Below are 13,724 nucleotides of genomic sequence, written 5' to 3'. Positions count from 1 at the left end.
TGAGATACAATAGTAGTTTTCTCATGGTTTAAATACTAGTGTGTTGGGGCAAGCATTGTGGTACAGTATGTTAAGCCACTGCCTGTAATACTGGCATCCCATGTGAGTGCTGGTTAATGTCCAGGCTTCTCTACTTCTGACCTAGCTCCCTGCTAATGTGCATGGGAAAGCAACAGATGATGGCCCAAGCACTTGGGCGCCTGGTACCCATGTGGGAGAGCCAGATGAAGTTTTAACTCCTGGCTTCAGCCTGGTTCAGCCCTGACTGTTGGTGGCCATTTAGGGAATAAAACAACCTTTCTCTCTGTAACTCTGCCTAAAATCAATTTTTAAAAGTAAATAAGTAAATACTAGTGCCTTAAATGACTTGTTTATTTCTCTTTTTTAACCTTTGTGCATATTCTTATTAATATGGAGAAATTTGAGTTAAAGATTAGCAAGAATTAACCCCAGACAACAATCAGTAAGGTTGCAGCAGACTGAGTGACAATGCAAAGCTCCTGGTGGCCACTTGGGATTCATGAGCCTGTTGTGTAATAGAGCCAACAACTCCCAAGGCTCTGCGTGTGATAGAGCTGGCGACTCCCGGGGCTCTGCGTGTGATAGAGCCGGAGACTCCCGGGGCTCTGCGTGTGATAGAGCCGGCGACTCCCGGGGCTCTGCGTGTGATAGAGCCGGCGACTCCCGGGGCTCTGTGTGTGTGATAGAGCCGGCGACTCCCGGGGCTCTGTGTGTGATAGAGCCGGCGACTCCCGGGGCTCTGCGTGTGATAGAGCCGGCGACTCCCGGGGCTCTGCGTGTGATAGAGCCGGCGACTCCCGGGGCTCTGTGTGTGTGATAGAGCCGGCGACTCCCGGGGCTCTGCGTGTGATAGAGCCGGCGACTCCCGGGGCTCTGTGTGTGTGATAGAGCCGGCGACTCCCGGGGCTCTGTGTGTGATAGAGCCGGCGACTCCCAGGGCTCTGTGTGTGATAGAGCCGGCGACTCCCAGGGCTCTGTGTAAACAATGACTGCGATAGGAATGGTTGTTGTCCATGGATATTTTACCTTCCAAGGTCTTAGCTGGCTGTGGATGACCAAGATGACAGCCTCTTCAAGAATAAATTCTTTATTTTGGTAATAATTATAGCTAATACTTACATGGTTCCTACTGCTTTCAGTGTTAACTTATTTAATCCTGATGACCAGTTTATAAAGAAGGTGCCGTTTAGTTGATGAGGAAACTGAGGCATGGGGAATTTTAGTAGCTCTTCCCAGGTTACTCAGTGAGGTGCTGAGAAGAGATTCCAGCTCACCATTGACTGACAATGATGCAGTGCATGGCACCCATCACAGAGAGTAGTCATCTGGGGATTTTTAAAATCTCATTTTGTGTATATATATATATATATATTTTTTTTTTAAGGTTTATTTATTTATTTGAAAGATTTACACTGAGAGAGAAGGAGAGGTAGAGAGGTCTTCCGTCTGCTGATTTACTCCCCAGTTGGCTGCAATGGCCAGAGCTGGGCCGATCCAAAGCCAGGAGCCAGGAGCCTCCTCTGGGTATCCCATGTAGGTGCAGGGGCCCAAGAACTTGGGCTATCTTTTACTGCTTTCTCAAGCCACAGCAGAGAGCTGAATCGGAAGCAGAGCAGCCGGGACTTAAACCAGCACCCATATGGGATACCAGCACTGCAGATGGCGGCTTTACCCACTATGCCACAGTGCCGATACCAAGTCTCATATTTGATAAGAAGAAATCCAACTGAGAAAAGTCTTAGTGTAAAAGTTATTTCAAGTTTAGAAAGTAGTATACTATGGTTTTAAATGAGGTGACATTTACCTAGAATGAACCACAAAAACTTCCATGAGTTTGACAAACGTATGTACCAGTACAGCCTGAAATTCAGTCAAGATTAGATGATTTCCATTACCCCCAGAAAGTTCCTTCATGTACCTGCCAGTCAGTCCTTACCTCCACAGGCAATCACTCCTCTAGTTTCTGTCCACATAGATTAATTTGCCTGTTCTTGATGTTAAATAAGAATCAGAAGAATCATACAGTCTGTGTGTATGTTCTGTGGCTTGTTTTGTCCAATGTTTGTAAGTAAAATCAATTTAAAGTAGTTTTTATTATTTCATTTTTTAAGAGAGTTCTATATTATAGGTTCTAAAGAAACTACTAGCTTTTCCTTTCTCTTCATTTTTCAACTAGATAATAATTCAGTCTGTGAACTACTTATATGCTGTAAAAACTATATTAAACATTGTCTTCAAAATCACAGCATATTAAAATCCTAATCTGTTTAGTTTGATGCAATAATTAAAATGCATTGATAAGGAGCGGATTGTTTGCCTAGTGGTCAGACACCTGCATCCCCTATTGGAGTGCCTGGGTTGGAGACCTGGCTCTGGCTGCTGACTCCAGCTTTTAGCAAATGCAGACCCCGAGAGGCAGAGGTCGTAGCTCAGGTGATTGGGTTCCTGCCACCCTCAAGGAGATCTGGATAGCATTTCTAGCTCTTCTCTGTGCTCCAGCCGCACTCCAGCCCACCCCCAGTTATTCTGGGCATCTGGGGAGTGAACCCACTCTTTCTGTCTCACGCTCTGTTTCCCTCTGCCTCTCAAAAATAATTAAAAATTTAAAATACGTACCTAAATTGTAGCAGAATCTGTACCTTCTCATCCATTTCCAGTCTTATTGCACTTTTGTCTCTGGTTTTTCTGCTTGCCTGATAAAAAATGGAAAGCATTCTTCTCGTCCTCTTAAGAAGCCCGGTCTTTACGTCCTGGAAGAGCTCTTCTGGGCTGCAGATTCTCGGAAGTCTGTGGGAAGATTGTGAGACTGCTGTGTGCAGAACCTGTCTTGTGACAGCCAGCGTTCTGATTGGTTAAATGAGCTTGTCAACACAGCCCTCCATCCTTAACTGATTCCACAGGATAAAATACTGGCTTGCTTTCTTAATACTTTGCAACCTGACAGAGTTGCCAGAAAGTGTTCAGATGGAATTTTATCAGAAGAAATTCAGGCCAGATTGACTGTAGTGATTAGGTCTGTGGTCAAAGGCCATACCAACTGCCAGGTTTACTGCTAGGGTTCAGAGTTCATTGCTTTATCATGCCTTGTCTTCCCTCCCCCAGGTGAAAAGAAGGGTTTTTTTTCCGTCAGTGTTTGTGTTGTGATAGAGAGTTCTTTATTACTGAGTGACTTCAGAGGTTTGGAAGCATTTGGTTAATGATCACTCCACGGGGTTGGTAATTACTGCTAGACTTAGGAAGACACAACCAGTATTTTCAAAATTTCTCATATAGTCATTTGGATGACATTGGATTCAGCAAAAAAGAGGAATGTTTGAAGGCTTTGCAATCCCACTTTAATTTTCAAATAATTGTCTTTTTTTTTTCAGAAGTTACTTCCTGACATATGTTAATGTATACTTTGTTATTGGTGAAAATGAGAGCTAATATTAAAGGTTATTAAAATTATGAATTTTCATATCTCCTGAAATTTAAAAATATCACAAAATAATTTCTTATTTCTTTTCATTTCTGTAACAAGAAGCAAAGCTCAGTAAAGGGGAAAAGTAAGAAGAAAAAGTAAAAAAGAAGTAAAAAAGAAATATCAGATAATCTACCAATTACAATCAGCTCCTGCTTTTATAAAAGAGTTTTTACTGCTTTCATGGATTAGGAAATTCCCAGTGCTGGGTAACAGTGGCAGACTCAACATGAGTAATTATCTGTGAGTTAAGCTGTTCTTTAGCTCTGGTACAAAGTTCAGTGTTTTGCTCAAGAGTCCTGCAGCGTCCCTTAGCCAGCTCAGTCTTGGAAGAAAAGTGTGATCGGAGCTCTTCTCAGCCCTTCTCCATTGCTTTGCCAGATTCAAAGAGGTCTGTTAGGCCCTCCATTACCACTTTCTTTTATTCTTGCCAATTTCATCAATAAAAGTATACATTTTCCTCTGCTGTAGATGTCCAAAAAGTTAAGTAAAAATTATCATTTTGTTAATGGAACGCACACTTCAGAATTTACTGGAAAGATAAACTATACATGGGAAAACAACTAGACAGTTCCAAACAACCAAGTTACATGTGTGTACTAAATATAAGATTACTAAGAAAATTCAAGGGTCCTTGACCCAGCAGTTTCTCTCCTGGAACTATGCCATAGAAGTAAGAGCACTAGTATGTAGGACTTAAAAGTACCAGAATAGGAGCACAGAGATACCTATTGTAACAACAAAAGCTGAAAACAGAATGAAATTTCTCAGTAAGTTATAGTACATCTACCCCAAGAAACGTTACAGACACACATGCATCAAAGCTGGCCAGAAAACTTGGATGGTCCATTGGTATCATTGTGTTAGAAGAGCAAGAAACAGAAGAATGGATAGTGTTTCTTTCTTTCTTTCTTTCTTTCTTTCTTTTTTTTTTCTTTTGACAGGCAGAGTTAGAGAGAGAGACAGAGAGAAAGGTCTTCCTTTTGCCGTTGGTTCACCCTCCAATGGCTGCTGCAGCCGGCGCATCTCGCTGATCCAAAGCCAGGAACCAGGTGCTTCCTCCTGGTCTCCCATACGGGTGCAGGGCCCAAACACTTGGGCCATCCTCCACTGCACTCCCGGGCCACAGCAGAGAGCTGGACAGGAAGAGGAGCGACCGGGACAGAATCTGGCGCCCCGACTGGGACTAGAACCTGGTGTGCCGACGCTGTAGGTGGAGGATAGCCTAGTGAGTTGCTGCGCCGGCCTAGTATTTCATTTTTGTGAAGCACTGGGGATTAGAAAAAAGGAAACATGATTATATGAGTGCATGAGCAGGGAACTAGATCCGAAGTGGAGCTGCCAGAACCCAAATGGATGCTAACATTGATGCCAGCTTGCAGATGGTGGCTTCACCTGCTGTGCCACAACACCGTCACCCAGCACTCATTCTTGACATCAGCACCTAGGAGACTGCCTGGCAGCTAGCACAGTGACAACTGGGTGAACGCTTCCTTTAGGAAGTGGAAATTATGGGGCCAGCACTGTGGTATAGCAAGTAAAACCCCTGCATATGGGCACTGGTTCCTGTCCGGCTGTTCCACTTCTGATCCAGATTCCTGCTGATGGCAGTAGAAGGTGGCCCAAGTGCTTGGGGCCCTGCACCCATGTGGGAGATCTGGAAGAAGCTCCTGGCCTGGGCCTGACCCAGCCCCAGCCATTGCCGTCATCTGGGGAGTGAATCAGTGGATGGAAGCTCGCTCTCTCTTGATCTCGATCTCCATCTCTCTCTCTCTCTTTCCTGTAAACTCTCTCAAAAAAAAAAAAAAATAGCAGGTGGAAGATTCTCTCTCTGTCCTTCTGCCTTTCAAATAAATAAATAATAAAAAAGAGCTAATACTTCATAACAGAGGTTCTTAATCTGGGTTTTGGGGGTGATTTTAAGGAAATCTAAGGCTCTTGAAATTTTCTGTCGAGCGTTTATACGTGCCTATAAGCAGTGCAGTGAACAGATGAATCGGTAGCTTACAATGATTACTAGGGAGCCTTCAGTCCTTAGGAACCGCATGCTGTATCAGATTTTATTCTCATAACAACCTCCAGAAGTAGATAGTATTACTTAGGGCTTTTGGAGAATACAGAGATAGCCCTCCAGAAACTTGCACATATATCCACCTCAATGCAAATTCAAGGTGGAAAGTAAAAGTCTTATTAGAAAAGGCTTACTGTGTCTTGGGAATTCAGAAGGGGAAATTATTCCAGGTCTCAAAATTGGGAAATTGTTCTTAAACTCTATTCTGTTTAACACTATAGGTCATTTAACAAATACTCATCAGATGCCCACTATTTTCAAGTTATTTTTCTAAGCCCCAGGAATATAATATTAAACAGGAAAAAAAAATCTATGTCCTTAGAGTGGGCATTTAGCACAGCAGTTAAGACACCCTTTGGGACACCTACATCCCATACAGGAGTACTGGTTCAAGTCTCGGCCCACTTCCCATTCAAGCTCCTGCTAATGCACTCTGTGAGGCAGTGATGTTGGCTCAAGTACTTGGTCCTTGCCGCCTACATGAGAGACCTGGCTTGAGTTCTGGTCTTGCTTTGGTCTGGCAGTTGCAACTATTGCAGGCATTTGGGAACTGAACCAGAAAATAGAAGTGCTCACTTGTTCTCTCTCTCTCTCTCTCTCTCTCTCTCTCTCTCTTTTAAAGATTTATTTATTTACCTGAGAGAGTTACATAGAGGCGGAGAGAGAGAAGTCTCCATCCGCTGGTTCACTCCCCAAATGGTCACAACAGCTGGAGCTAGGCCAATCAGAAGGCAGGAACCAGGAACTTCTTCGAGGTCTCCCACACGAGTGCAGGGGCCCAAGGACTTGGGCCATCCTCTACTGCTTTCCCAGGCCATAGCAGAGAGTTGGATAGGAAGTGCAGCAGCCAGGACTCGAACCAATGCCCATATGGGATGCAGGCACTGGCCAGCTCCAAGATCTCTCTATCTCTCTGTTTCTCTGCCTTTCAAATAAAATGAAAATAAATGAAGAAAATGTTCAAATAAAAAATTTAAATTTATGTCCTCACAGAGCCTGTGCTTTTCTGGTTCTTTTAAATGATTTATTTTCTTTACATGCAGAAAGAATGAGAGAGAGATCTTCCATCATCTGGTTCACTCCCCAGTGAATTGGGACTGGGGCAGGCCGAAACCAGGAGCCAGGAGCTCCCATGTGGGAGCAGGACAGGCTCCCAAGTAATTAGGCCATTTTCCACAGCTTTCCCAGGTGCATTAGCAGGGAGCTAGGTTGGAAGTGGAGCAACCAGGACTTGAACCGGCACCCATATGGGATGCCGGCACTACAGTCAGAATCTTAACCTAGTATGCCACAGTGCTGGCCCTGAGCCTATGTTCTTTTAAGAAAGCCATACACAGATATTGGAACCTTTCTACTTGTCTAGTATTTTTGAACTTTTAAGATAACTTTGATTAGGGGGCCGGTACCGTGGCTCACTTGGTTAATCCTCCGCCTGCAGCGCCAGCATCCCATATGGGCGCCTGGGCTCTAGTCCCAGTTGCTCTTCTTCCAGTCCAGCTCCCTGCTGTGGCCTGGGAGAGCAGTGGAGGATGGCCCAGGTGCTTGGGCCCCTGCACCTGCATGGGAGACCAGGAGGAGGCACCTGGCTCCTGGCTTCGTATCGGCACAGAGCGCTGGCCATAGCGGCCATTTGAGGGGTGAACCAACGGAGGGAAGACCTTTCTCTCTGTCTCTCTCTCTCACTGTCTAACTCTGCCTGTCAAATAAAAACAATTTTAAAAAAATAAAAACCACTTGTTAAAAAAATATAACTGATTATATGCCTAATGATGCCTTACACATAATAGTGTTCAACAAGTATTTAAATGACTGAAAGAACGACCAAAGAACTAGAAGAGATATAAAGGGCTCATGATCCCTGTTTTCACAAAGGACCACGTTTTAACTGTCATTTTTTCCCAAATTTTTGCAGTGAACAGAAATTTAAAACTTCAATTATCTCCTTAATTTCCCTGTGCTATGAGGAAATTTGGCATAAACTGAAGAGATGGTTGTCTCCATCTACTATTAAGCTTCCTTAAGTTCTTTGGCATTGTAGAGCGCAAAGCATAACTTTTATTTGTTATTTCTAGGGGAGGTGACGCCAGGACTATCTCAGGTAGAATATGCACTCCGCAGACACAAACTGATGTCTCTGATCCACAAGGAGGTCCAAGGGCAGAGTGGAACAGACCAGACGGTGGTCGTGCTCTCCAACCCCACATACTACATGAGCAACGACATCCCCTATACCTTCCACCAAGACAACAACTTCCTGTACCTGTGCGGATTCCAAGAGCCTGACAGCGTTCTGGTCCTTCAAAGCCTCCCTGGCAAGCAGTTACCATCACACAAAGCCATGCTTTTTGTGCCTCGGAGAGACCCCAGTCGAGAACTTTGGGATGGTCCACGATCTGGCCCTGATGGAGCAATAGCTCTGACCGGAGTGGATGAAGCCTATACGCTAGAAGAATTTCAACATCTCGTCCCCAGACTGAAAGGTAACAAGTGGGAGCAGAAGGCAGTCACACAGCAGACTAGCAGCCTCCCTCCTTGGTGAACACAAGTCTTGATTTCCTAAAATGATCTTAGCGGCATTTCTTGGAGCATCACGAAGGACATGAAAGTCTCCACAGGACCTAGCTACTTTAAAGATTCTGTTCACACGTTTGCCACATCTTCACTGAATTAATAAGTGACTGGTAACTATCCTAGTGTGAAATCCCAGAGAGATTTCCTTGGAAAGTAAAGGATAGAATAGGCCACTCTGCAACGTTTCTAACCTGTCGACCTTTCTATTGCTTTTGCCAGCTTATCAAAAGGAGGCGCTGTTCTCAAAGAATGGTCCATCTGTCCCTCAGAATCACCAGTGATTCCAGTGATACATGTTAGAGTTGTAAATCAAAATAGGTACTGGAAATGTAAAATCTCATACCTACAGAACCATAACCTGAATTTTAACAGGGTTCTAAGGGGACATTTATACAGTTGAATTCTTGTCCCCTCAGGATCGTTACTTTTGCTGTTTTTATTCTGGTGAAATTTTGGTCACTCAGAATGTTTTAGGATTCCTTTCTGGAACTCTGTTCAGAATCTGCGCCACATCATAAACTATCCTTAGTAGTTCCAATAAATCTGCTCAGGGAAGCATCTTATTTTTTGAAGTGTTCAGAAGTTACTTATAACCAAATATAGTAAGTAAGAGATGATCAAGTTGGAAACTAATCCTTTAAGACCAAAATAATACCTGATTATAAAGTCTTAATTTGCTTTTCTTATGTGGCTTCTGAAGTATTTCTGAAGTCAGTTTCCAAAAGAGAATTGCAAAATGCTCCTGACAATCATGGAATGTATTAGAGTTGTTTCCTAAAAAGATTTCTTTGCAAAAGAAGTACTCATTTAAATATCCCATCCAGGTATGTTTGATGAAATTATTTTTATTACTTTATGAGAATATTTTCTATTTTACCAAAATAATTATCTGGTTCAAGTCATCAAACTCTCTTAAAACTTCAAGGTCCACATAAATGTAGGGCACAGAATTACTGTCTTTATAGCTTTTGATTTCTTATATTACATTTAGACAGTCATCTTCAGTCTAAATGTCATTAACCCAATATAGGTAAACCCTCACATAAATAAAATGTGTTTCTCAAAAATACTTCTTATCTACCATCCTTAATATTAGTAACTTATCAGATAAAAGCAGTAGACAACAAGAAAATTAGTGAAATAATAGTTATTTAACAGTTTAAAAATCTAAAGAAGTTAAGCTTTGGTTTCATACACTGAGGACAGAGAGTACAGATTGTTTTACTTTTTCAAAAATATAACAAATTCCCATCTATTATAAATTGGATAAATGTTTCCCAAGTTACATACATGTAAAATGGTTTTTATTTTAAAGTGTTTAGGATGTAGTGCTACTAACACATATCCTGAATTTTCTCGCTAATACTGTTTCAAAATACTTTTTAAGCACATGAAATACGCAATCCTTCAAGCTTAGATTGTTAGGGATACTGTTCATAGTCTACTATTAGGAAAAAAATTTGCGGCCAACACTGTGGTATAGTGGATTGGGTTACTCTCTACAGTGCTAACATCCCGTATAGATGCCTGTTCAATTCCCGGCTACTCCACTTCCCATCCAGCTCCCTGCTAATGTACCTAGGAAAGCAGTGGGAAGATGGCGCAGATCCTTGGGCCACTTCACCCCCATGGGAGACCTGGAAGAAGCTCTGGCTCCTGGCTTATGCTTGGCCCAGCCTCGGCCATTGCAGCCATTTGGGGAGTACACCAGTGGATGGAAGATGTCTCTTCTTCTCTCACTCTTTATAACTCTGCCTTTCAAATAAATAAATAAATCTTTAAAAAACAGTCTTCTCTCTTTATAACTCTGCCTTTCAAATAAATAAATAAATCTTTAAAAAACAAAAAAGATGAAGAAGAAAAACAGCACATATGGACCTAGTGCTAAGGGCAAATAATTTTTATAATGAGCCTTATTATACATCTCAAGCAAATGCTTTAGTCTCCAATGTTGAAGGTGAGCCATGAGTATTTACAACACAAATACTTGTCAGTAGCAGATTTGAAGGGAGTAGTGTGGAAGTGTGGGTTAGCATATATTATCAACTGCACTGTTTGTGCAGCAATGAGTAATTGCTCTAGAATGAGAGGAGAGCCTTGTTCCACCAGAACTGAGATCATTTTGTAAAGCAATGAGACCCTTTAACCATGAAGTCGTGATGTGAGTACTTTTTTCTTTCTTTTTGTGTACAATTATTCAACTATGCCCCTCACTTTATAGTGAGGTAGAGAACAACTGTAATTGTTCTTTAATGTTAATAAGTGAAATAAAAGCTTGAATAAAGCTTTAGTTCTACCTATCATGTTTATAAAACACTGAAATTTGGGGGCAGAAAAACCATACATTCAGTCCCAGAATGTCTTGCCATTTTCAGAAAACAGCCTTGGCAGTGTTCTATGATCAAGCCCATCAACTACTTCAGACCTGAAACCTGAAAGAGTTTGGAGTAACCTGTAGAGACCCACACTATAGATTTATAGTTTTGACTGTTGTTCAAGTTATTATGACAGTTGGTATTGGTGTTGCTGTTAGTTTTATTGTAAACGTATTTTTGGCCTTTCACCGTCAGCGGAGAGCAGCACGCTGTGGTATGACTGGATGAAGCCTCCTCACGCGCAGCTTCACTCCGACTACATGCAGCCTCTGACTGAGGCCAAAGCCAGGACTAAGAACAAGGTTCGGGGTGTCCAGCAGCTGGTACATCGCCTCCGGCTGATCAAATCTCCCGCAGAAATTGAGCGAATGCAGATTGCCGGGAAGCTGACATCACAGGTACAGTTCCTACTGACAAGCTTTTTTCTAACTTAAAAAAAATCATAAGCTTTTATGGTTCAATAGGTACCTTGAGTTCATAAACTCAATACAGTAATCGCTTCACAAGCAGATCAACATCTGGCTTCTACTTCAGTATGTTTAATTAACATATCCAGGGACATGTTCAATTCCTTGCAAGACAGAATTAATCTACCTTCTTTTAAAATTGATCTTTTACCTATCAATTGTAGTTGTTTCTCCTTAGAACATTAATTCTATTTCTTTTCCTTGTGATAACTGCACTAATAGTGGAAGATAAACAGAAATTGGTTTCTAAAGAAGACTCATAATACCCACTCGTGCCTTGACGGACATTTGGGTTGTTTGCATCTTTTGGTTGTTGTGAAATATGATGATCATACAAATATCTATTCTAATCTCTTTTAATTCTTTCGGGCATATACCCAGAAGTGGAATCGCTAGGTCTAATGATACTTTTTTGTTTAATTTTTTTGAGGGCTGTCATAGTTTTCCATAGTGGTTGCATCATCTCACATTCCCAGCAGTACACAGAGTTCCAATTTCACCACATCTACACAGCACTTTTTCTGTTTTTTAAGTTATGGCATTGTAATGAGCATAAAATGATATCCACTTTGGCTTTGATTGGCATTTCACAACCAGGCCTAGGCCAGCCTGAAGCCAGGAGCCCAGAACTCAGTCTGGAGGTCCCATACAGGCGGAGGGACTTGACACTTGAGTCATCATCAGCCTGGAGGTCCCATACAGGCGGAGGGACTTGACACTTGAGTCATCATCAGCCTGGAGGTCCCATACAGGCGGAGGGACTTGACACTTCAGTCATCATCAGTCTGGAGGTCCCATACAGGCGGAGGGACTTGACACTTGAATCATCCTCAGCCTGGAGGTCCCATACAGGCGGAGGGACTTGACACTTGAGTCATCATCAGCCTGGAGGTCCCATACAGGCAGAGGGACTTGACACTTGAGTCATCATCAGTCTGGAGGTCCCATACAGGCAGAGGGACTTGACACTTGAGTCATCATCAGTCCGGAGGTCCCATACAGGCGGAGGGACTTACACTTGAATCATCATCAGTCTGGAGGTCCCATACAGGCAGAGGGACTTGACACTTGAGTCATCATCAGTCTGGAGGTCCCATACAGGCGGAGGGACTTGACACTTGAATCATCATCAGTCTGGAGGTCCCATACAGGCGGAGGGACTTGAGTCATCATCAGTCTGGAGGTCCTATACAGGCAGAGGGACTTACACTTGAGTCATCATCAGTCTGGAGGTCCCATACAGGCGGAGGGACTTGACACTTGAGTCATCATCAGTCTGGAGGTCCCATACAGGCGGAGGGACTTGAATCATCATCAGTCTGGAGGTCCCATACAGGCGGAGGGACTTGACACTTGAATAATCCTCAGTCTGGAGGTCCCATACAGGCGGAGGGATTTGACACTTGAATCATCATCAGCCTGGAGGTCCCATACAGGCGGAGGGACTTGACACTTGAGTCATCATCAGCCTGGAGGTCCCATACAGGCGGAGGGACTTGACACTTGAGTCATCATCAGTCTGGAGGTCCCATACAGGCGGAGGGATTTGACACTTGAATCATCATCAGCCTGGAGGTCCCATACAGGCGGAGGGACTTGACACTTGAGTCATCATCAGTCTGGAGGTCCCATACAGGCAGAGGGACTTGACACTTGAGTCATCATCAGCCTGGAGGTCCCATACAGGCGGAGGGACTTGACACTTGAGTCATCATCAGTCTGGAGGTCCCATACAGGCGGAGGGACTTGACACTTCAGTCATCATCAGTCTGGAGGTCCCATACAGGCGGAGGGACTTGACACTTGAATCATCATCAGTCTGGAGGTCCCATACAGGCAGAGGGACTTGACACTTGAGTCATCATCAGTCCGGAGGGCCCATACAGGCGGAGGGATTTGAGTCATCATCAGTCTGGAGGTCCCATACAGGCGGAGGGATTTGACACTTGAATCATCATCAGCCTGGAGGTCCCATACAGGCGGAGGGACTTGACACTTGAGTCATCATCAGCCTGGAGGTCCCATACAGGCGGAGGGACTTGACACTTGAGTCATCATCAGTCTGGAGGTCCCATACAGGCGGAGGGATTTGACACTTGAATCATCATCAGTCTGGAGGTCCCATACAGGCGGAGGGACTTGACACTTGAGTCATCATCAGTCTGGAGGTCCCATACAGGCGGAGGGACTTGACACTTGAGTCATCATCAGTCTGGAGGTCCCATACAGGCAGAGGGACTTGACACTTGAGTCATCATCAGTCTGGAGGTCCCATACAGGCGGAGGGACTTGACACTTCAGTCATCATCAGTCTGGAGGTCCCATACAGGCGGAGGGACTTGACACTTCAGTCATCATCAGTCTGGAGGTCCCATACAGGCAGAGGGACTTGACACTTCAGTCATCATCAGTCTGGAGGTCCCATACAGGCGGAGGGACTTGACACTTCAGTCATCATCAGTCTGGAGGTCCCATACAGGCGGAGGGACTTGACACTTGAATCATCATCAGTCTGGAGGTCCCATACAGGCAGAGGGACTTGACACTTCAGTCATCATCAGTCTGGAGGTCCCATACAGGCGGAGGGACTTGACACTTGAGTCATCATCAGTCTGGAGGTCCCATACAGGCGGAGGGACTTGACACTTGAATCATCATCAGCCTGGAGGTCCCATACAGGCGGAGGGACTTGACACTTGAGTCATCATCAGTCTGGAGGTCCCATACAGGCGGAGGGACTTGACACTTCAGTCATCATC

General features: G+C 43.9%; 1 protein-coding gene across 2 annotated transcripts in view; it reads left to right on the top strand.

The window, feature by feature from the left end:
* Positions 1 to 13,724, top strand: part of XPNPEP3 (X-prolyl aminopeptidase 3) — an 83,991-nt gene that overhangs the window by 32,364 nt on the left and 37,903 nt on the right. For both annotated transcript variants that reach the window (XM_062202793.1, XM_062202794.1), the window contains 2 exons: positions 7,625 to 8,032; positions 10,694 to 10,896. In XM_062202793.1, the coding sequence (XP_062058777.1) occupies positions 7,625 to 8,032; positions 10,694 to 10,896 (611 nt within the window). The remainder of the gene's footprint in view (positions 1 to 7,624; positions 8,033 to 10,693; positions 10,897 to 13,724) is intronic.

This window comes from Lepus europaeus, chromosome 10 (genome assembly GCF_033115175.1).
Source record: "Lepus europaeus isolate LE1 chromosome 10, mLepTim1.pri, whole genome shotgun sequence".
Taxonomy (NCBI): Eukaryota; Metazoa; Chordata; class Mammalia; order Lagomorpha; family Leporidae; genus Lepus; species Lepus europaeus.
This window is presented reverse-complemented; position numbering and strand designations above follow the sequence as displayed.